Source organism: Heptranchias perlo, chromosome 10 (assembly GCF_035084215.1).
Source record: "Heptranchias perlo isolate sHepPer1 chromosome 10, sHepPer1.hap1, whole genome shotgun sequence".
Classification (NCBI taxonomy): domain Eukaryota; kingdom Metazoa; phylum Chordata; class Chondrichthyes; order Hexanchiformes; family Hexanchidae; genus Heptranchias; species Heptranchias perlo.
This window is the reverse complement of record NC_090334.1, coordinates 18,358,133-18,382,760: the sequence shown is the minus strand read 5'-3', so window position 1 is coordinate 18,382,760 and position 24,628 is coordinate 18,358,133. Positions and strand designations below refer to the sequence as shown.

At 43.0% G+C, this 24,628-nt stretch overlaps 1 protein-coding gene across 1 annotated transcript; it reads right to left on the bottom strand.

Annotated features, from left to right (window-relative positions):
• Window positions 1-6,192: 6,192 nt before the first annotated feature.
• Window positions 6,193-18,610, bottom strand: LOC137326769 (putative golgin subfamily A member 6-like protein 19). The gene is made up of 3 exons (XM_067992163.1): window positions 18,161-18,610; window positions 11,021-11,080; window positions 6,193-6,390 (listed from the first exon to the last, which is right to left on the bottom strand). Exons 1-3 carry the CDS (start codon window positions 18,608-18,610, stop codon window positions 6,193-6,195), a joined length of 708 nt encoding a protein of 235 aa, XP_067848264.1.
• Between the last annotated feature and the right edge of the window lie 6,018 nt (window positions 18,611-24,628).

Genomic DNA, 24,628 nt, shown 5'->3' with positions numbered 1-24,628 from the left:
TCAGATGATGAAGGAACAGTTGATTCATCTTCAGATGATGAAGGAACAGTTGATTCATCTTCATTTAATGAAGGAACAGTTGATTCATCTTCAGATGATGAAGGAACAGTTGATTCATCTTCAGATGATGAAGGGACAGTTGATTCATCTTCAGATGATGAAGGGACAGTTGATTCATCTTCAGATGATGAAGGAACAGTTGGTTCATCTTCAGATGATGACGGAACAGTTGATTCATCTTCAGATGATGACGGAACAGTTGATTCATCTTCAGATGATGACGGAACAGTTGATTCATCTTCAGATGATGAAGGGACAGTTGATTCATCTTCAGATGATGAAGGGACAGTTGATTCATCTTCAGATGATGAAGGAACAGTTGATTCATCTTCAGATGATGAAGGGACAGTTGATTCATCTTCAGATGATGACGGAACAGTTGATTCATCTTCAGATGATGAAGGGACAGTTGATTCATCTTCAGATGATGAAGGGACAGTTGATTCATCTTCAGATGATGAAGGGACAGTTGATTCATCTTCAGATGATGAAGGGACAGTTGATTCATCTTCATTTAATGAAGGAACAGTTGATTCATCTTCAGATGATAAAGGGACAGTTGATTCATCTTCAGATGATGAAGGAACAGTTGATTCATCTTCAGATGATGACGGAACAGTTGATTCATCTTCAGATGATGACGGAACAGTTGATTCATCTTCAGATGATGAAGGGACATTTGATTCATCTTCAGATGATGACGGGACAGTTGATTCATCTTCAGATGATGAAGGGACAGTTGATTCATCTTCAGATGATGAAGGAACAGTTGATTCATCTTCAGATGATGAAGGGACAGTTGATTCATCTTCAGATGATGACGGGACAGTTGATTCATCTTCAGATGATGACGGGACAGTTGATTCATCTTCAGATGATGAAGAGACAGTTGATTCATCTTCAGATGATGAAGGGACAGTTGATTCATCTTCAGATGATGAAGGGACAGTTGATTCATCTTCAGATGATGAAGGGACAGTTGATTCATCTTCAGATGATGAAGGGACAGTTGATTCATCTTCAGATGATGAAGGGACAGTTGATTCATCTTCAGATGATGAAGGGACAGTTGATTCATCTTCAGATGATGAAGGGACAGTTGATTCATCTTCAGATGATGAAGGGACAGTTGATTCATCTTCAGGTGATGAAGGGACAGTTGATTCATCGTCATTTGATGACCAGGCAGTTGTTTCATCTTTTGAAAATGAAGAAAAAGACGAGCTTCGAAAAAAGTCTGTATATGTTTTACATTCTAAGTGTTTAAAGCACTCATCCCCCTCACAATTATTAGGTATCCTGAATTTTTTCCCCCAATTGTGTTTACAGATAAAGAGGGAGCCTTACTATCAGTTTAAAAAAAACTTGCATTTATTTAATGCCTTATCGTGATCACTAAATGTCTTAATACGCATGATGCAATTAAGTAATTTAAAAATATTTATGTAGGCAGCTGTTTTTCACACAGCAAGATCCCACAAACATCAATAAGATGAATGACTAGTTAATCTGTTTTTTTGATGATGTTGGTTGAGGGAGGAATATTTGTCAGGAGGACTCCCTGCTCTTCTTCATCCAACTGAACTACTGGAACAGACAGAAAGGACCTTAGTTTAATGTCTCATCCAAAGGACGTACCTCTAACAATGCAGCACTCCCTCAGTACTGCACTAGAGTGTCAATCTAAATTATGTGCTCAAATCAAGGAGTAAGCCTTGAGCCCACAACCTCCTGACAAAGAGACGAGAATACCAAGGCAATACCTTCCTCCAGTACACCTTTTTGAAAAAAAAAGTATAATTATGAGCATTCTCCTTTTTTTCTATTTATTAATTTTAAATATAATATATATATATATCTGTTTAAACAGATGCAGATGACATTATTGTGAGTTCTGGCTGAGAGAAATTATTGAATCCAACAAACTGTGAGGGACCCAAATTATCATCAACAGAGATACGGTCATTAAGCTGGAAGAGTTCCAGCATTCCTGTAAGTTCAGCTGCAGGTACATTAGTTCAGATTCAATAACACTTGTGAAAAATATCCACAAACATCTGAAGAAAGCATGTTTTAGCCATATCCGAATGACATAACATCATCACTGATGATAAGGCTTGCTCTTTAACAATGAAATAGGCCAACTTGTGATGGTCATGTCCAGTTATTGAGAATAGACAAAACTACAAAATGTTTTTTTTTCCCCCTGTTTGAGAAAGCTGAAAGATATCTTGACAGAATTGTAGAGTTTGTCAAAAGGGTCATCCATGTCCTGAGTCAAAGAACTTGCTCTATGGACCTGCCTTGAGGACAGATGACTTCTGTGCCAGTGTGCTGGTCAAGATACATGAATGTGGGTCAATTGACACTTCAATTTACTGTACCGAAGCCCCTGTTAGTAACAGACCAGAACTTTTGATGTTTTTCCTTTTCAAAATTTTTCTGTTTTGTTTCAATTTAAAAGAAAAATTTCAAAGCACTTAATATTGACTCAAGGAGGGGTCACAAAGCCAAAGAGCACAGAAGTGTGGGCCAGGTAGGCTCAGAGGAAGAGAAGATGATCACTGCACCACATTTATGATTTGATTTGATAGATCAAAGTTGGAAAGGTGATTGGGTAAAGAAAGTTCAAAAAGGCGCTTTTAACATTGTAGTAATCAGCTTCTGGGAGCGACAGAGAGTGAGAGAGAAAGAAAACGAGACAGATAGAGAAAGAGAAATAGAAGCTGGCTAAAATTATTTTCCTGCATCATTGTGTTTGTGCCCCAAGCACAGAGAACAGAATTCCAACAGATCAGGACACCGATGAAAAAGTGGGTCTCTGCTGCTGCTGTAACAAGATAGGTTGGGTAATTTACACTTAGGATTACATCGACTGCACGAGTCCTGTGTCAGAAGTCCATGGCATTGCAGTTATATAGAAGCACCTTTATATATTTGGACCACAGCCTTGAAGAGACAACTTCATGGTCTCAGGATGCAATCCCAGCTCATGAAGGCCACAGAGCAGCCATTTCAAAATGGAAGACTCCTATTTCATAAATCCCATTATTACTGAGTTGGGCTAATCTGGCCCCCTCTTTTTTTTTTGATTTAGAAGCCCTGAAATGCAGAATGGAATGGCGACCCTTTGAATCTGTAGGCAAGAGACAGTGCCTCCCAGTTTAACAAGAGATCCTTTTTTAGTGGGTCAGATTGAGGAGGACACGGCTCTTCTCATTACAGTTCCATCAATAACTATTTCACACATGTACCACACGCTAGAGGTGTGTCGGCATCATTTTTGTCTTGTTTTACTGTAACAATCCTCAATTAGCAAGTTCTTGAGAAACAGGATATTATGGGACAATCAGATACAGTGTAATGTAGAGTTGATAGCCGATTTGATTGTGTCCCAACCCTTCGCTGAGCTCATTCCAATTTTGTGTAATAACTGAGCTTGATGAAAATTTTCTTTAACCACATTCTTTAAGGAGCGTCTCGGTTGCTAAGTTCGCTGACTAATGTGGTGCTGAGCCTCACAAAGCGGGAAGGCCCCGGCTTCACTCCCCAGTCTGTGCTGAATTAGCCGATTTCCACCAGAGTGGCAGCTGGGACACTATAAGATCCATGGAAACGAAAGGGGAAATATAAATGAGATTCCTGCTCATTGCCGCTATCCAGTGACTTCTGCTGGAAAGTGCATGTGTGCGGGTTAGATGAGAAAAGGATCAGGCTCAGCTGTAATACCACAGCAAAATAGCCTTCTGACATTCACTGGATAACCATTAGGAGAAGATGGCAAGACCAATTTTCCCCTTTCTAATTCTGGGTACTTAAACCAATTGTAGCATCCAACTGCTGCGATCAACAAACACAATACAGACCAGGGATTGGACCTGCAACCCTCATGGTCTGTGTGACTCAGCTACTCACTGAATGAACTCAGTCATCAGGAGAGCAAAAAACAATTAAGATTTTAGTGAACATTTAATTTTCCAAATTTGAAAATGAACTGAATCAGTTCCACAAAGTCGTATTGACTACTGCAGTGAAGGGGTTACTCTTTGTACTTTGCAGTGCTGCATTGACTTTCAATCAGGCGGGTGCTCCAATTGATGGGCCAGGATGTAGATACAGGTCCTTAAGCCAGGGGGTGGCTCAGCATTGAATGATGGTACTAATTATGGATCATCTCTTTACTAGAAAATGTGATAATGAAATCAAATATACAGCTCTTGTTTGTTCTGAATTTCCTTAAAAGTTGCATTGTCACCCCAGCAGTGGCTGGAACGAGGTAGATTTGGAGAACTGTGCTACTGCGCCCTATTCTTGGCTTTATTCGTGCTGGTGCAGCTACAACATGTGCAGCAAAACAATGCTTTCTTATTGTATCTTAAAAGGCAGGGGGAGACTAATTGTGACATGTGATTGGCTACATGGTGAAGTCACTTTATGACCGCTGGTTTTACCACAAGAACCTCAGCTTTTCTGAAGCACTTCCTGAATCAATTCCATTTAGAGTAATAGAAAGGTGGCCTCCAAGACAAGTGAATTTGGCCTCAATCCAGGACGTAGTGGACATGGGCAGACCATGCAAACCTGTGCAGGATTTAACTGAGATTGGCACTAAATTGGTAGTCTTATTGCAAGATGTTAAAGGTAGCTGGTGTGCTCACAAACAATTGGGGGGATATTAGTGTGCAAAACCATTTGATAAAATGCTTTGGCTGAGCAAGTTCCAATAATTCATGAGCAGGAATATTTTAGACAGTTTACTGCAACAGTGTTTTTTTTATGCATTTACTATAACTGTGGTTTTCAAACTTTAAATGTATGGAGGACCCACTACAAGTACTGACCCCTCCCCTCGCCCTCACCCCGCGAACTCTGTTATAACCCCAAGGAAAACAATGCTTATAATGACAGAAAATGTTTATTAGTATATAGCAACAGAAATAACAGTAAGTCAGCAGGTAGAGAAAAAATTAAGAGTACAGGATTGTTGAGACACTGCTTGGGGCATGAAATAGGCCCATTTCCAGATAGACTGAAATCTGATGACCTCATCTACTCCATTGATCCCCTCACAAACCCAACGATGTCTCCAGACCCCAGTTTCGGCATCTATAATACTGCAAACACCTTCAAAGAGTCTAAATGTAATCATTTAAGGCCCCATTTACATTTTTGAAGTGAGCTAAACTTGGTTCTCAATGCTCCTTAGTTGGTTTCTATTGGCAAAAGTAGGACAAGTATTGGGAATGCTTGCAAGGAATAAACGTGTGTTTAGCAGCTTTTTCAGCTATGATTTGGGGAGAAGTCAATTTTACTTGCACAAGCATGAGAACTCCTGCATATGGTTGCACAGCAATTATCTATCAGGCTCCCTTTGATTTTGCAAATATGGCCCTGTCCTAGAGCGTTTGGCACGCTATGTAATGTATGCTATAATCTGAGGAGTTCTTCTGTTTTCAGTGTCGATCTAATGAACTTAACAACTGCTGGAAATAACCCAGACCTGCAGGCATCAAAACCATAGTACATAATGAGCTTTTTCCACTGACAACTGGCCACCATGGGGTCAAAAAAGCATTGCATCCCCAGACTACCCAAATACTGACCTTCCAGAATTTTCAGAAGGAACCTCACATTATGTGGAAATATTAGGGCTCCGAACTGAATTCCAAACATAATTACAAAGAACCATACTGAGGGCAGGAAGAACTTGGAGATGATGGTTATTTCTCAATGCACAAAGAACCCGTCTTGTGCCATATCAATATGTGTAGACAGTATAAAGTGTTTGAACGAGTGTAATATTATCAATATGGTCACCCGAGTGAAACTCAAGCATCAGTTCAGTCTTTCTGAATGCACAGGTGGAATGTCAAAGCAGCAGTTGGTACAGTTCATGCAGCATTGTGATCAAGTAGAGACAGTCTTCACCTAGCTATTCTTTGTCCGCTGTAATTAAAATGTCTTACTCTCTCATCTCTTACATCAGTCACGCACAAATTGACACAATGAGAAATGGGATTCACTTGCAAGATAAAGCTTTTAGAACTCTCAGTAGTCTGGAGTGCCAGTGGTCGTTCTTACTTATGATTAACTAGCTTGCCACCTGTTATCCTGTAATATTTAATGGTAGTGTTAATCCTGCCTGCAGGAAGACCTTGCATACTTGAAGTGTGAGCTGGCTTCCCCGCTTAGCTCAGTGGGTAAATCTACAGATGAGGCATACAAATCAGGACAGTCCCACATTCCATCCATGGTCTGTGTTGACCAGCTGATCTCAGATTGTAGTTTGTAGTTGAGGTGCAGTGTGATTGATTTCAGTGTCCTTGGAATCTGAAGGGAAAAATTCAGAAGCAAAAAATTAGCCAGGGTTCCCACTCCCCATTATTATCCATTGACCCTTGATGGAAAGTCCATGTGCAAGTCCTTAAAGATAGGATTGGGTTCAGCTAGATCTGAAAAATCAAATAGCTCGTGTATGAAAAGAATAGCCTTTAAGCAAGAGATCGGAGAGGTATCAGTGCCTTTGAGCCCTTACCCGAGCATGTATGAGTACCTTCGTGAGAGGTGAGGAGAAAATTTGAGGCAAAAAAAAAAGTTTTAGATAATGTTATGTTTGTTGTTTCAGTACATGGTCAGTAGATTTTTTTTGTGATCATCAAGGTGATGGATGTCCGAGGCAGGGAACGGAACACTTTGTAATTCAAACTTCCTTTACTCTGCTCCAACACAGCACCCCAACTCCAGCCACAGAAAAGCATCCCCTACTTGTGTTACATTTTTCCCATTTCCTATGCCAGCCATCCTGCGGCCTTTAAATTTGCTAAATTAGGACCAGCTTTGTGCCATTAGCCCATGGCCACCAGGAACTGCATTGACTCTGACAAACCCTAAGGCCAGCAGACAGAAGAGACTTTCATGCCATCAGTCTGTGCTAAATTTGAATCCAAGTCCAAAAACTGAAAAGCAAGCAGCAAACCCACAGCACCACCAGTTCCCCTACAGAGTGGGGTTTTTAACAAATTGTTCACTGTGGGAGAGCATCAATTTTAAGCTGACACTAATCGGTGGAAATGCTGCATAGACCAAACGCAGATGGTAAACAAAGCATACATTTAGTACAAATGTGGCATGTAGCCATTAGTCAGTGAAGCGAAGAAGAAAAAAGAGAGAGAAATAAAGCGTTGAGACCAATTTTTGACACAGTTCAAGAGATTAATTGAATTGGAAGCACTCAACTCTCTCTCTCTGCCTCTCTTGCATCAGCATTTTGTTACCATTTGCCAATAAGCTCATTTGGTCTCAGGGCGAGCAAGCACATTTTTAATAAAATCAAGGGGAAATGTGTAAGTTGAGTCAGTACATTTTTATGTATCTTCACATAGCTAGTTAACAGTTAGGCATTCCATTTATTTATTCTAAGAACTTGAGCTTTGTTTTTGCATATTTCTCTCTCTCTCCTTACTTTTTATTCATGCCACATGTGACAGGATTTTGTGTCATGATATAACGATATCAACAAATGGACACATCTGCTTTCCCCAGCTTATCACGCATTGTGTATGTCTCTGTAAACACCTGGCACGGTGACAAAAACAGGAGATTCAACCAGATTTATTCAAGATTTTGGGGAAAACAGGAGCTAAAGGTTCAGAAAAAAATAAGCGAACATTTGAAAGTATAATCAGGCAGAACTTTTCACATTTTAAATCAAATTGCCTGTCATCACTAGCAAGGTAGAAGAAAAGGCACTTTGACCTCAGTGACCTCTCCCAAACAGTCAAAAGAAAGCATGATTTCTCCCCATCCATAATCCAAACAAAAGCAGAAATTATGGTCAACTCTGAGATCTAAGACATCACTTCAAATCATGAGGCTGAAGGCTAATTCTGTAGGGATCAGTACTAAATTGAGTTAGTTTCTTTCCAAGAACATTTTATGTTTCTGCCCGGTTAATACATTTAGCCACACTCAAATCATCAGCTGGGCAGGCTGTGATGTGGAATTATGGAAGCAGTTGAACATTCAAGTTGTGCAGGTGTTTAGAAATGATCAAAACAAAAAAATGCACCCAACTGAGATAAGTCAAGCTGAAGCAACAAATGTAAAACACGATCTGGATTCCTACGCGAGAAATACAAAACACATCATGGATTCCAGAAAGGAGAGGCAAAACATGGCATGCAATACTAACAAGGGACATGAAAAATAAATGGATTTAAAACAGCGCCTTGCATTGTCCACATTCCTAAAGTACAGCCATATTTGCATAATGTATGTCCCCTAGGGATTACCAAACCATATGTTCTATGGCTTGCTTAAACCTGCCATAGCTGTATGTAAATGAAAATAAGCCAAGGCCCTTTTCATGTCCACGGGCCTCGAGGTGGACCTGAACTCGAGCTGTTTGGTGGTAGAGAACCAGAATAAGAAATGTAAGACCACGTTGGTCTGGAGAGGAGCTCACAATATTGTGACAGTAACTGGCGCCATCATTTAAAAATAATGGTTTGAACTAATAGGTCAGTTTACAAAACAAAATCGCAAAACTGTAATTGTAAAGATTTATTTTGGATCACTTATAGTACCAGCTGCCATGCAGACTTCCCTTGGCCCCGTTTTGAGCTCTTCCAGGAATCAAAGCCTATTTTCAAACTCCCACATACAAAGGCACCCTTCCTTCTAAAGTGTTGGTAAATACAAGACAGTTAAAGTAATTGAAGGGTTAAGGCTGGTTGGCCAATTACTTGGTGAAATGAGTAACCTCAAAGGCTCAAATTGGGAATATTAGAAACATAAAACATTTACGGCACAGAAAGAGGCCATTCGGCCCAATCTTTTCTGTGCCGTTCAAAATAGAGCTACCCAACTTAATCCCACTTCCCGGCACTTGGTCCGTAGCCTTGTAGGTTGCGGCACCTCAAGTACCTTTTAAATGCGATGAGGGTTTCTACCACTCTTTCAGGCAGTGAGTTCCAGATCCCTCCACCACCGTCTGGGAGAAAATAATTTTCCTCAGCTCCCTTCTAATCCTTCTACTAATTACTTTAAAACTATGCCCCCTGGTTATTGACCTCCCTGCTAAGGGAAATAGGTCCTTCCTATCCACTCTATCTAGGCCCCTCATAATTTTATACACCTCAATTAAATCACTCTCAGCCTCCTCTGTTCCAAAGAAAACAACCCCAGCCTATCCGATCTATCATGATAGCTAAATTTCTCCAGACGTGGCAACATCCTCGTAAATCTCCTCTGTACCCTCTCTAGTGCAATCACATCTTCCTGTATTGTGGTGACCAGAACTGTATGCAGTCCTCAAGCTGTGGCCTAACTCGTGTTTTATACAGTTCTAGCATAACCTTCCTGCTCTTATATTCTGTGCCTCAGCTAATAAAGGAAAGTATCCCATATGCCTTCTTAACCACCTTGTCTACCTGTCCTGCTACCTTCAGGGATCTGTGGACATGCACTCCAAGGTCCCTTTCTTCCTCTACACCTCTCAGTATCCTCCCATTTATTGTTTATTCCCTTGCCTTGTTTGACCTCCCCAAACGCATTACCTCACACTTCTCCAGATTGAATTCCATTTGCCACTTTTTTGCCCACCTGACCAATCCATTGATATCTTCCTGCAGTCTACAGCTTTCCTCCTCACTATCAACCACACAGCCAATTTTTGTATCATCTGCAAACTTCTTAATCATGCCCCCTACATTTAAGTCTAAATCATTAATATATACCACAAAAAGCAAGGGACCTAGTACTGAACCCTGTGGAGCCCCATTGGAAACAGTCTTCCAGTCACAAAAACACCTGTCGACCATTACCCTTTCCTTCCTTCCACTGAGCCAATTTTGGATCCAACTAGCCACTTTCCCTTGGATTCCATTGGCTTTTACTTTTTTGACCAGTCTGCCATGTGGGACCTTGTCAAATGCCTTGCTAAAATCCATGTAGATTACATCAAACGCACTACCCTCATCGACCCTCCTTGTTATCTCCCCAAAAAGTTCAATCAAGTTAGTCAGGCACGACCTTCCCTTAACAAATCCATGTTGACTGTCCTTGATTAATCCATGCCTTTCTAAATGACGGTTTATACTGTTCCTCAGAATTGATTCCAACAATGTGCCCACCACTGAGGTTAGACTGACTGGCCTGTACTTACTAGGTCTATGCTTTTCTCCCTTTTTAAACAACAGTACAACATTAGCAGTCCTCCAATCCTCCAGCACCACGCCTGTAGCCAGGGAGGATCGGAAAATGATGGTCATGAACAGAAACTCTTGATAAGAGTCATATCATCACATTACAGTCCATAATGTTGCCCTAAGAGCATCTCCCCCAACTCACCCATCACTACCTCTAGCTGCATCCACTGAAATATATTTTTATTCGCATGGAAAAAAATAAATCTTGGATTTTAATATTTTATATTTTCATTTTATATTTATACGTTGTACATATCTGTATCCATGGATGATTTAATGATGTTTCTTGTATGTTGGTATGAACACAATGATTAATGAAAACGGTGAAATAATTACAGTCTGTACTCTGTGCTATAGGTATGTTGCTTATGGGGGTCACCCTCAAAGCTTCTCCTTAAATTCAATCAGAATTGCTGGGCTGTATTTGCAACTCTGCACGCAGCATGAAATCAGTCTGGCTTGGAATTAGTAGGTAACACCTCTGCAATATTACTCCAAACAGATGCTATAACATATTGGCATGTCAGTGTATGCAAATAAAATATTGCAGGGCTTTACGGCTTTCAGTTTGAATTATGAAAAAAGTTGATGGAACATTTGCAGTAGAGTGTCTAATTCAGGCCTTGATAATAATGTCTGTGCCACTATGTCCATGTGCTAGATCTGTAGAGACTCCATAACATTAGTACTCGCAGAGATATTAATCATTAGTAATGGTGAGAACAGCTTACTCAATGAAATTTCAGCTTTACTTGACTTGGGTTCACTCCTGTGATTGCTATAAAATACTCAGGGTGCTGCATATGATCCATCTACCGGAGAAAAGATCACAATGATCTTTGTGGAACCAGACTCTAATATGTTCCAAATTGTTCTTTGATGTAGAAAACAGGTTGTTGAGGTTCTGGTGGTGCCCGTAGAACAGCAAGAGCCAATGTCTTTGGGAGAGAAGGAGGAGGGGTGAAAAGTAGAAAGATAGTTCAAGCTGGGTGATTGTATATTTTTTGTTCGATATTTTATATACTTCCAACTCATTTCTACTCTCTACTACTTCCTATATCTTGCTGATTGAGAGGGTGACAGTAAATCTACTTCCAAGTCTTCACCAAGAGTGCAGTGTAATTGGTCGCTTAAAGGTGTGGACGAGTGGACACCTTCCAATTTCGTACTCTGAAGAATTGTGCATTGTCCCAGCTCACCACACTCCTCAGTAATGGTCAACTATCATTGACAACACTCCATGTGGGGAATCGGTCGTCTGCTCACACTTACCGCTCTGTCACACACAACTGTACTTTCTTGAACAGTACAAAGTAACTTACCTATTACCTACTCGCCCTGCTCGTTGAAATCAACTGAGTTGGTCGTAGAATATAGGGACAATACTTTTGGTTACAAACCGCCATATTCAACTGAAGATCAGACCAAAAACAAACCATCTGCTCTGCTACACTTTGGCTCAAAAAAACAATTTGAGTTCAGTTGTCCCCTGTATCTCCACATCTATCATCATTTCATTTGCACCTAAGCCAGGGAGAATCTTAAATTGGGACAAGTTATTGTTTCATGCCATCTATCCAAGAGAAATCAGAGTTTTAGTAAATTATTTCTTCCACCTCAAGTCAACAATTTTGAAGATGTAGGCAAAGGGTCAAATTGCATTATATATCTCAGTTTATTTGGAACTTTTCCATTTAATTTTCTTTCCTCCAAGTTATTATTTTCTCCATCTTTTAAGTCCTTTCACCACATTCTCTGAGTTTTCCACCATTCTTTGGGTGAGCAGGCAGGCAGGGTAACCAGCATTGCACCCTGTACCAATGCTACTCCGTAACCAGTAATTACCAGGAGTATAAGAATAGCCTGAGGTGACCTTGCCCTGAAATTTTCCTTGTCTACGCATCTACTCCAGCCAGCTAAGATCAGAACTCACACGAGGAGATTCAGGAGTGTCATCAGGAAATCTTATATTCAGTGTTTTTTTTAAATAGACATCTTGTTTTAAGTTCAAAAGTTGATCTCGTAGTGAGGTCTAAACATAATATTTTTGCTACGATTGCTGTTTGAGAATTTAATGGCTGCAACATATGTATTTACATTTCCATATATCCTCCCATCAATGTAACCTTGAAGTAGATATGCAATTAGATCTAAATTACTCAACTGAACATTCATAAGCAGAAATCCAACAGACTGGAAACTTTGAACCTGAATTCAAGGGATGCAACCAGAGCACTACATGGAGTGTTTACAAGCAGGATCTTCCTGACTTTAGCAAGAGAGAGTGACACCCCAGTCAGGTGAAAAACAGAAAAGTTCACCGACAATTATTTTGGGTTGCCTTCCCCTTGCAGTGACTTTGATCAATTGTTTTCATTGATATTTTTAAAGGGCAGCTAAATTTAGATCAGAAGTTTGGGTAGACTAAAATGTCTGCAAGCGTTACAGTAATTTCCTTTTGTCTTGCAATGTTGCTGGTGCTTGAAGTTTTATTCAGCACTCTCAGGAGCTTAGCCTATACTGCAGAGGGCCTGGTCTTCAGACCTTTTTTTAAGCTGATAATGTGACTGAAAGAAAGAAAAAGGAAGGAAGACTTGCATTTATATAATGCATTTCATGACCTCAGGTCATCCCAAAGCACTTTACAGCAAATGAAGTACTTTTAAAGTGTAGTCACTGTTGAAATGTAGGAAACATGGCAGCCAATTTGCGCACAGCAAGGTCCCTCAAACAGCAATGAGATAATGACCTGATAATCTGTTTTTTAGTGATACTGGCCAGGACACCAGGGAGAACTCCCCTGCTCTTCTTCGAAATAGTGCCAAGGGATCTTTTGCATCCACCTGAGAGGGCAGACGGGGCTCCCTTTAATGTCTTATCCGAAAGACGACACCTCCAAAAGTGCAGCACTCCCTCAGTACTGCACTGAAGTGTCAGCTTAGATTTTGTGCTCAAGTCTCTGGAGTGGGAATTCTCTATTGGTGACAGCTACTGTGGTTTTGAGGAAATAGTTTTATCACATTTCATTAATAAGCTTTAATTATGCTGTGTTACATGCTTATTATGCAGAGTGTTTAATACTTTTTTCTCTATTACTGGTACACTTATTAAAAAATTATTCTATTGGTAGTCCTGGTATTTCAGAGATATTCTGATATTATGGGCAGCTACTGTAAATTGATGGTGCATAAGACATCTGTAGCATAGGAAATATTTACAAAGAAACTTCCTCTCTGATTCTACATTATTAAAACATAAATCATGGAATAGGGAAAGGCCTTTCAGCCCATCATGTCCATTCCCCTGAACAGACCATGTCTAAACTGCTATGAACTCGACCTAACTACTGAGGGAAGATCCTGCAAAACTCCCTCAGGATGCTCAGAGGTAACTGGGCAAAACCCCAGAATATCAATCCTCATTGTTTAACCCGCGGCAGGTTTAACTCCATCGATGACACTTCTGTGGTTTCCACAGCACAGGAACCACAGTGTTCCTTTGAATATTGATCACCCCATTCATTCCTACATTCAATCCTCGTCCTACTTTTCCTGTACTTCTTGCTAAAGTTAATGGACACTCCTTCTCATCAGCTTCATATTGTCCCTGACCTTCCTCATCAGCTTCATATAGACCTTGGCATTAACTATGTTTGCTTAGAGTCTGATCCATATGTCTACCTTCTCTGTAGGACAAACCTCTGCACCTCCCAGGGAAGTAGAATATCACGGACTTCATTCTGAGTAGGTTGCATACATTTTCTGACTTGAGCAGAATTCTCATAGATCCAAATGGGCAGTGCCCAGGAAGAATGAGGGTCATTTGTCCATTTGGTGATATTTTAAAATGAGCAGGCACCAATATAAAACACGCACTTCAGCTAATTAGAATACTAATTAAATACAGGATACTCTATATTTAAAACAATTGTAGGTAGGTGAGAAGGTTGTTCATTTGTTTTATTTTTCTCACACCATTTCACCAACAATATCTAACTCCTTTGATGGCTTAATAGATTACGGCACTGCCCAGTGCTATGCTGAACCACACAGACGATGAAGATCACAGGTCTGTTCTGAATTACCCAATATGAATTGGGTCAGCACTAGAGGCATTACAACTGATCTCAATGCCCCTCTGTTAGGGAGGGAAATAAGAAAATTCAGCTAGAGTTCCCAGTTCTGATCGCTATCCTATGACTCCTACTGTAAAATGCATGTTTGAATGCCAGGGGAGGACAGGATTGGGCTTGTTTGTGATGCCTCTGGCCCTACCCTCAATAGCCCACCAGCATTCATCATTTAGCCTCACACCTGAAGATTGCCCACTGGGCTGTGTCACAGTAAGGCTGCTGGCAATATGTCTCCCTAGCCCAGTTTTCAGGAGAGTTGGGGAGGAGATTGAGACTGGGTCAGAATGGGTCCAAATGCAAGTCCACAATTCACTTTCACTCCCAAAGTATTATACAGTGCAGAAAAAATGATTGTTATTTAATTGGCCACAAACATTGACCATGTTCAATGATGAGTGGCTTTGCAGCTTTCTAAAAGCTGGATGTGGCACAGTTGCTTTTTAAGGCGAATTATGAGTGCCTGACTTTGCCTTCGCCACGTTCAATATTAAAAATCAACATCTTCATACTAGCTTTGGCAAACCTTTGCCAGCTGTATCACACTGCAGCTTCTTCATTATTGATTGACTCCTTCCACACTTAAAAGGAAAAGCATTGAATGATCACATAATTCTAACTTCTAAAGGGAGAAATCTGCAGAGAAGTTTGCTTCGTTCAGTTACCTCTGATTGCCATGTTTTTTGGCCCTACCTCCTCCCAATGGACACTAAGCAGGAAGAAGAAAGAGAAAACAGAATGAATATGGGTTGAGGGGCCAAAGGCCCCATCGGAGAGAAGTTTTAGGAGGCTTTTAAAAGCGGAGGAGGAAGAAGTTCTAGAAGGCAGAGTTAGTGGCTAATAGATGTTGCTTTTAAGTTGGGACCAACATAAGTTTCACTGCCCAATCCTTTCTCACTATAAGCATTGCAATGTCATGGTAAAGCCCGCAGACCATGATCAGCATGGCGTTAGTGCTGGGTTCTTCAAGGATGTACCAATATTTCAGTTCCAGAAACAGCAAGATTTTCCGTGAAGGAAAAGAGGCAGCCCATGATGCGCGAACAGTCTCCTCCATCGGCTCCATCTCCCCTGATTTACTTTCCCCTGTCTCTACCAATACTGTTCTTCCCACATCCCCAGTGCTGACTCCCAGAAACATATTTCCACCTCCATGGGTGACCAATACTTTAAAGGCAAGCCACCGGGCCACAAACTCAGCTCCCGTTTTAAATAGCATGAACACAGCAGAAGGTTGCACTTCACAGCTGAAAAGGAAAAGCATTGAATGATCACATAATTCTAACTTCTAAAGGGAAAACCCAGCACTGGCAAATCCTTATCAATTTGTACCACGGCTGCCAAGAAATGCTGGGCTTGGATCTGATCATGTGTCAATCAGAATTATCTTTTTTAAAAGAGAAGTCAAATGAAAATACACGATTGGCAAATCGTTGTACCATGGCCCATTTAATAATTCATTAATCAGAACAGAAAGCACTTAACACAAGCAGATTTTGAAGAAATTGGATTAGAATTCTGAGAAAACAACCAATGTTGTGGTCAGTAGGTGGTATCTGGCAGTGATTTGACAACAATCAGAGAACATTGGGTAACTGAAGAGCACTTTCATCTGGATCAGGATTGTTACATTTAAATATACACTCGCTCCTCCATCGTCACCCCCTCTCCTCCATCGTCACCCCCTCTCCTCCATCATCACCCCCTCTCCCCCATCGCCACCCCCACTCCTCCATCGTCACCCCCCTCCTCTATCGTCACCTCCTCTCCCCCATCGCCACCCCCACTCCTCCATCGTCACCCCCCTCCTCTATCGTCACCTCCTCTCCTCCATCGTCACCCCCTCTCCTCCATCGCCACCCCCCTCCCCCATCGCCACCCCCTCTCCTCCATTGTCACCCCCCTCCTTCATCGTCACCCTCTCCTCCATCGTCACCCCTTCTCCTCCATCGTCACCCCCTCTCCTCCATCATCACCCCCTCTCCCCCATCGCCACCCCCACTCCTCCATCGTCACCCCCACTCCTCCATCGTCACCCCCCTCCTCTATCGTCACCCCCCTCCCCCATCGTCACCCCCTCTCCTCCATCGCCACCCCCCCTCCCCCATCGCCACCCCCTCTCCTCCATTGTCACCCCCCTCCTTCATCGTCACCCCCCTCCTCCATCGTCACCCCCTCTCCTCCATCATCACCCCCCTCCTCCATCGTCACCCCCCTCCTTCATCATCACCCCCTCCTCCATCGCCATCCCCTCTCCTCCATCATCACCCCCTCCTCCATCGCCATCCCCTCTCCTCCATCATCACCCCCTCCTCCATCGCCATCCCCTCTCCTCCATCATCACCCCCTCCTCCATCGCCATCCCCTCTCCTCCATCATCACCCCCTCCTCCATCGCCATCCCCTCTCCTCCATCGCCAACCCCCTCCCCCATCGCCACCCCCTCTCCTCCATCATCACCCCCTCCTCCATCGCCATCCCCTCTCCTCCATCGCCAACCCCCTCCCCCATCGCCACCCCCTCTCCTCCATCATCACCCCCTCCTCCATCGCCATCCCCTCTCCTCCATCGTCACCACCCTATCCTCCATCGTCACCAACCTCTCCTCCATCATCACCCCCCTCCTTCATCGTCACCCCCTCCTCCATCGTCACCCCCTCTCCTCCATCATCACCCCCCTCCTCCATCGTCACCCCCTCTCCTCCATCATCACCCCCTCCTCCATCGCCATCCCCTCTCCTCCATCGTCACCACCCTATCCTCCATCGTCACCAACCTCTCCTCCATCGTCACCCCCCTCCTTCATCGTCACCACCCTCTCCTCCATCGTCAAACTCTCCTCCATCATCACCCCCCTCCTTCATCGTCAACCCTCTCCTCCATCGTCAAACTCTCCTCCATCGTTACCACCCTCTCCTCCATCGTCACCCCCTCTCCTCCATCGTCACCCCCCTCCTTCATCATCACCCCCCTCCTCCATCGCCACCACCCTCTCCGTCATCGTCACCCCCCTCCTCCATCATGACCCCCTCCTCCACCCTCACCCCCTCTCCTCCAGCGTCACCCAGCTCTTTTCCATTGTCACTACTCTCCTCCATTGTCACCACCCTCTCCTCCATCGTCACCACCCTCTCCTCCATCGTCACTACTCTCTCCTCCATCGTCACCACCCTCTCCTCCATCGTCACCTCCCTCTCCTCCATTGTCTCCATCGTCTCCTCCATTGTCTCCATCGTCACCTCCCTTTCCTCCATCATCACTACTCTCTCCTCCATCGTCACCTCCTTCTCCTCCATCATCACCACCCTCTCCTCCATGATCACCACTCTGTCCTCCATCGTCACCACCCTCTCCTCCATCGTCACCACCCTCTCCTCCATCATCACCACCCTCTCCTCCATCGTTACCTCCCTCTCCTCCATCGTCACCTCCCTCTCCTCCATCGTCACCACCCTCTCCTCCATCGTCACCACCCTCTCCTCCATCGTCACCACCCTCTCCTCCATCATCACCACTCTCTCCTCCATCATCACCACCCTCTCCTCCATCGTTACCTCCCTCTCCTCCATCGTCACCACTCTCTCCTCCATTGTCACCACCCTCTCCTTCATCGTCACCTCCCTCTCCTCCATCGTTACCTCCCTCTCCTCCATCGTCACCACTCTCTCCTCCATTGTCACCTCCCTCTCCTCCATCGTCACCACCCTCTCCTCCATCGTCACCACCCTCTCCTCCATCATCACCACCCTCTCCTCCATCGTCACCTCCCTCTCCTCCATTGTCACCACCCTCTCCTCCATCATCACCACCCTCTCCTCCATCGTCACCACCCTTTCCTCCATTGTCACCACCCTCTCTTCCACCTTCACCACCCTCTCCTCCATTGTCACCACCCTCTCCTCCATTGTCACCACTCTCTCCTCCATCATCACCATTCTCTCGTTCATTGTCACCACCCTCTCCTCCATTGTCACCACCCTCTCTTCCATCATCACCACCCTCTCTTCCATCATCACCACCCTCTCCTCCATTGTCACCACTCTCTCCTCCATCATCACCATTCTCTCGTTCATTGTCACCACCCTCTCCTCCATTGTCACCACCCTCTCTTCCACCTTCACCACCCTCTCCTTCATTGTCACCACCCTCTCTTCCATCGTCACCTCCCTCTCTTCCATCTTCACCACCCTCTCCTCGATTGTCACCACCTCCATCGTGATCCCTCTCTCCTTCACTATCATCACTCTCTTCACCACTGCCTCCGTAAAATCATCAGGCAGAGTGGGTTTATCATTCTTGTCATGAAAATTTCATTGCGCCACTTGAATGATTAGGGTTGGGGGAGAAGCTATATAATATTCTGGGGAATGGGGCTGTGGCAGGTCAGCACAAAGCTGAGGCACCCATGCAAATGGTCTCAGCTGCCTTGTAATGATGCATCACGTCAAAAATGATGTGCAGCTCTTCAAGAGATGAGCATTCTCTATTCCCTCCTCAACAGAGAACGATTGTAAACTCTTGTAATTTTTGGAGTGAGTTATCCAGTGTTAAATTTTGCAGTTAGAATTGGGAGTCAGAACAGGTTATTGAAAGTTTATCCATGAGCAATAACTTATAGGCAGATACTCTGGGTAAGTCCCTGTATTATGCTTGGATCAGTGTTTTGGGTATGTTGAGCTTCTATATCAGGATCAGGTACATATTTTAACTGTACTCAGAAGGGGTAAATACACGGTCGTTTTGACTTGGTAATTTGCCACCAGTGACACTGTGCCGTATTCTGACACAACCTGAGGTGAACCCTGACACCAGATGGGACCTACATTTTCTTGGGTTCTGAGCTATTCGGAGCAATGTAAAAGTCAGGCCTCCAACCGACCCAAAGGAGGCTGGTGGCACAGCACAAGTTAAAAGGAAGAAAATGGTAATCGGAGTTCACAGGTTTCCACTTGGACTCATTCTTCCTGAAGGATTAAAAATTGGGTGGTTGGAGTTCCTGTAGCTTTGAGTTAACAGTTGATAGAAAACAATGTGAACATTTTAAATGCGCTGTAAAATTGGCTTAAGTCTGCGAATATAAAAATATTCAGGCATAGCATTTGCTCAATTGTTGCCTAAATATATATATGTGTGTGCAGCATTATGAAGGACCTTGAAAGGGAGGCTGTAAAATTGCTGTTTCAACATTTTTAGAATTTTTTAAAAAAAAGATGGAATGTTAAAACGATGGGCCTCAGTTATTACTGGTTTTCAGGGATGGGGAGGGGTGTATACAAAACACTGGTATTGATAGACCCTCCTTTACTTAAAACCTTTAGGGGTTTAGTTTCCCCAGTGTACTATATTTAACACACTGGTTAACAGATTTAATCTTAGATTGCTTTATGTGTCATTTTAACACAGTCGTTAACCTATTTGTTTTAAGTGAGTGTTAAAATGTGCACAGGAAGAGATTTAAGGCAGAGATATTAATCAGTGCACTAAAAATAGCACACCAAGGAAATTAGTACCTTACAGTGTCATTTGAATGTATAACATCATTATCTGATAAAGAGACATTTCTCAAACTTCAGGTAAGAGCCATAATCAACAAAACAGTGTTCCTTTCAAAGATTTTACGGTTGCTTTCCTGACAGTTTTGACTTTAAGTGCACTGTCTGGTGTGGTACTGAGTCATGCAGACAGGAAAGTCTTACGATCCATCCCCAGTCAGTGCTGAGGTAGCTGAGATGGTAATAGAATATAATAATTAGACTCAACGCTCTCATTTTGGGGGCAGGGAAAGGGGGGAAGTGGGGCGGGGGGGTGGAAAATCAGCCAGGGTTCCTGCTCCTGATCACCATCCAATGACTCCTGCTAGAAAGGGCGTGTGTATGGTAGATGACTGAAGACATGATTGGGCCCGGCTGTAATGCCCCATAATGGAATATCCTGTCAACACTCACTGTCAAGGCTCATACATGAAGAATGTCATTTAGTGCGAGGTACCAGGATGGAGTTGGTGCCCCTGGGACTTTACCCAGGATGAACCAGTATCTTTGAGAAGAGGGGACGGGAAGAAAGTTATTGTGGGACATGTGATAAAATTCCTATTTGCAAATGGACTGCTGCATTGTTACATCAAAGATGGCTGAAATTTGCAGCTACCTACTTCATCTTCCTAAGAGAAGTAATCAAGGCTCCTGTTAGCTATGATTTTTATACAAGTGGCACTGACCGAATAAGATATGTTTAATGAAGCCATGGGATCAAGTTTGTAAGTTGTGTAAAAATTACAAGATCACAATGTAGAAATGGATGAGTAAGGCCATTGAATCAATTTTAGCTCATCCATCCAGAAAGACAGTTCCCCAATCACAGCAACCAACCATTGATTCCATTTTGTTTCTCTCCACTCCCCAACCCAGAAGCCAATTCCCCTTACTGATTACTCTCTCTGTGATGGAGAACTTCCTGACATCAGCACCAAATTTGCCTTTCACTACTTTGTACTCCCTTGTTTTGCTGATCTGATTCATTTGAAGCAGTGCTCTGGATTTACCTCTTCGATAATGGCCCGGAAATTGCTCTGAGTGGTGAACGAACGCTGCCCGCTGCTCATTAGTTATAAACTCACCCACAAACTATTGGTGGGCTCCTGGGCACCAACTTGCTTTAACGGTGAGCTGCAAAAAGTGCAGCATCCTTACCCGAGCTTCTGTGAGCTGTGAGAGCGGGGAAGGGCGCTCTCTTCCCCTTAACCAATCAGCTGGAAGCATCCTTGACAAACTGTGCAGTCACAACTAGGAAGTTCAAGCTACAACAGTGAATTCATTATAAAATCAGTTAGAGAAAGCAAAATAAAAGAAGGCAAGAAATAGTGAATTAAAAGACAGAGATAAAAGAGGCATAAAGAAAAAATTTAAAAACAATTTTTTTTTAAATGTCCAATTAAAATTGGGAGTAATGAGACTCCACATTTTTAAACGTTAATTTTCAGTGCCAGAGAGGTTGTTTGGCAGTCATTAATACTTACCACACGTTTAAAGTTAGTTTAGACCTAAAAACCCAGCGTACCTTATTTATGGAGAGATTAGTTCATCTCCAGGAGAGTAAGATCGTGCTGGTCCATTCATTCAGCCGGCGAGCTGTCCTTCCCGTGCAACTTTCAAACGAGCAGGGCAAATGGTAGAGCAAAAAAGCGAATGGACTCTGTTCCCAATTTCGAGTGTGTCGCCTCGAGGAAGCACAAGTCCAAACTCAGTTACTTCCAAATGGTGAGGGAGGAATGGTGAATTGGAAGGAGAGTCAGCCATGGCCTTGACCACACTTGTGCACTTCCAAGTTACAGAATAAAAAAGAAAGACTTGCATTTATATAGCGCCTTTCATGACCTCAGGACATCCCAAAACGCTTTCCAGACAATTAAGTACTTTTGAAGTGTAGTCACTGTTGTAATATAGGAAACGTGGCAACCAAATTGCGCACAGCAAGATCCCACAGTGAGATAAATGATCAGATCATCTGTTTCTTTGGTGGTGTTGATTGAGGGATGAGCGTAGCCAGAGGTTTTGGAGCAAGTCGTCAGTCGATCCTGTTTAGCCAGGGATGGTGTGTGTCATTAAGTGGTGGAAAAGGGGAGAACATGAATTTGGAAAAGCTGAGTGTTTTGAATAACCCAGCTTTTCAGTCTGTGGCTTGTATGAATTTTTTTTAAAAACTGCAAATGCTGGAAACAAAATTTTAAAAAAGAAAATGCTTAAATGACACAGCAAGTCAGTCAGCATCTGTAGAGAGAAAAGGCAGATTAGTGCTTCAGGTATAACCCCTTCAGCAGGCGATGAAGGGGATGCTTCAGAAATGTTATCCTGTTTTCAGAATTACTGACTGACCTGCTATGTATTTCCAGCAGTTTCAGTTTTGTGGTTTGTATCAATGAGGGTCTAATTTACATTATCAGGGACATTAGACTTTTAAAGCAAGGCCAACCTTAGAACTACTTCTGATTTTTATTAAAAATCCATTGCCTATGATTTATTACATTATGTATTATTTAATATGCAGATATTTTGCAAGTCTGTAAAAATACTGAATGTGCAAGAATTTCTGGGGGGGGACTTTGTATGGATAAGATTAACTTATGGAGAAAACCAAACTGTTTGCTGTAAATTTGAATGGTCCAGCAGCACTAATTTATTAAAATAAAACAACCGATTCTGCAAAAGAAACCATTTTGAGGAAAATCATATATTTCAGTGTCGACTGCTTCTCGTTGCTTGGTATTTTTTTTTCCCTTCTTCTCCCCAATGTCATAGACTCTGGGCTGCGGCCTTATCTCGGCTCAACAGCTACTATAACCGACAACCGCAGTGCACTGCAGCTCCGTCAGCAACTGCTGCTGCGGTGAAGCCAAAGGAAGTCGGGGCAATAATGAAACACATGCAACAACCACTGCAGCTGGAAGCTGAAACCACTCGCAGGTTCTGTGAGCAGAGAATGATTAATACCCCTGCCTATATCGTTCAGCTATGTGATTTACTACCTTAGGAGATTTTAGAAATACACTCCCTTTAGTTAATATTACAGATAGAGTCAACGGATATTATATATATTTTTGCTTTATATAACATGGCGACTGGTTATAACAGACAGCGTTGAATCCTGCTAAGCGACCTTTAATATTTAATTCTATCTCTACACACTCAACAAAACATACGTAACACTGAAGTGGGGTTTGATATGCATTGATTACATGCAGGACACAGGTAATTGGGGGGCATTTACTCTTGGACTGAGAGTGCCGTACAATGGTGATACAATTGGAAGTGATAAGGATATTTTGGAATTCTATGGTAGGTTCAGGTTTGTATATATCTGGCATGACATGGATACCACTGAATGCAGTGGGGGCATTAGTCACGTTATGTTTGCATAATACATCCACCACAGAAGGAGATTGTTCTACGTTATTAATATACTCAATTAGAATCTTCTAAAACACTCTTCGGGCTCATTTGGAAGCCTTTATCACAGGTTGACCTCTAGGTAACGACTGGACAAAGTCTACATGTTAATTCCTCTGAGTAGGAAAGGTCTGTCACAAAGAACAACAAAATTAGTTCTATTCTTTCCTCTCTTCTTCGGTCTCTATCCACCTACATCCGTGACTCTTCTGATGCCCTCTCTCCAGCCCCAATCTTCCCTTACTCACCATGGATGTACAGTCCCTCCCCACCTCCATCCCTCCACTTCTTCATTGAACAGCAGCCCAATCAATCCCCATCCACTACCTTTCTCCATCTGACTGAACTTATTCTCCCCTTTAACAATTCCTCTTAACTCCATTCACTTCCCAGATAAAATGCATCACTATGGTAACCTGCATGGATCCCAGCAATACCTGTTTTTTGTAGGATATGTGGAACACACTGTTCCAATCCTTGTCCAATCCCCTCCGTGATCTCTTCTTCTGTTGCATCGGAGCGCTTCAGCTATGAAGAGAGACTGGGAAGATTGGGTTTGTTTTCCTTGGAGCAGAGGAGGCTGAGGGGGGACATGATTGAGGTGTACAAAATTATGAGGGGCACAGATAGGATGGATACTAAGGAGCTTTTTCCCTTCGTTGAGGGTACTATAACAAGGGGACATAGATTCAAGGTAAAAGGCGGGAGGTTTAGAGGGGATTTGAGAAAGAACTTTTTCACCCAGAGGGTGGTTGGAGTCTGGAACTCACTGCCTGAAAGGGTTGTGGAGGCAGGAACCCTCACAACATTCAAGAAGCATTTGGATGAGCACTTGAAATGCCATAGCATACAAGGCTACGGACCAAATGCTGGAATATGGGATTAGAGTAGACAGGGCTGATGGCCGGCGCGGACACGATGGGCCGAAGGGCCTCTATCCGTGCTGTATAACTCTATGACTCTATGACTGTGTTGGTCCCACTTCCTGCTTTCACTCTGACCGTGAGAATTTCATTAATTATACTTCCAATTTTCACTTAAACTTCATTTTCACATGGTCCATCTCTTGACTTTTCTTTTCCCTTCCTGGACTTCTTTCTCTATGGGGTAAATTTTAACGGGGAGCCGGGAAGAGGGCAAGGGGGGAGTTCCTGACCGGAAACCCGGAAGTACGGCCAGCCAGATTGATAGGCTGGCCATCAGACGGACTTGAGAACAGCCAGGGAGCGGATGCCAGCAGGTAAGTCTTAGATGGGATTGGGGGGGATGGGAGGGGGTCAGTCATGGGGG

Bases quoted from the DNA above. Each gene is read 5' to 3' on its own strand.
- LOC137326769 (XM_067992163.1), bottom strand. From the start codon at position 18,610: ATGGAGGTGGTGACAATCGAGGAGAGGGTGGTGAAGATGGAAGAGAGG. The intron at 11,081-18,160 runs GTGACGATGGAG...TTTCTCCGGTAG, and splicing joins TGACAATGGAGGAGAGGGAG to ATGGATCATATGCAGCACCC. The intron at 6,391-11,020 runs GTAAAGCTGAAA...TTTTCCCTTCAG, and splicing joins CAGGAGTGAACCCAAGTCAA to ATTCCAAGGACACTGAAATC.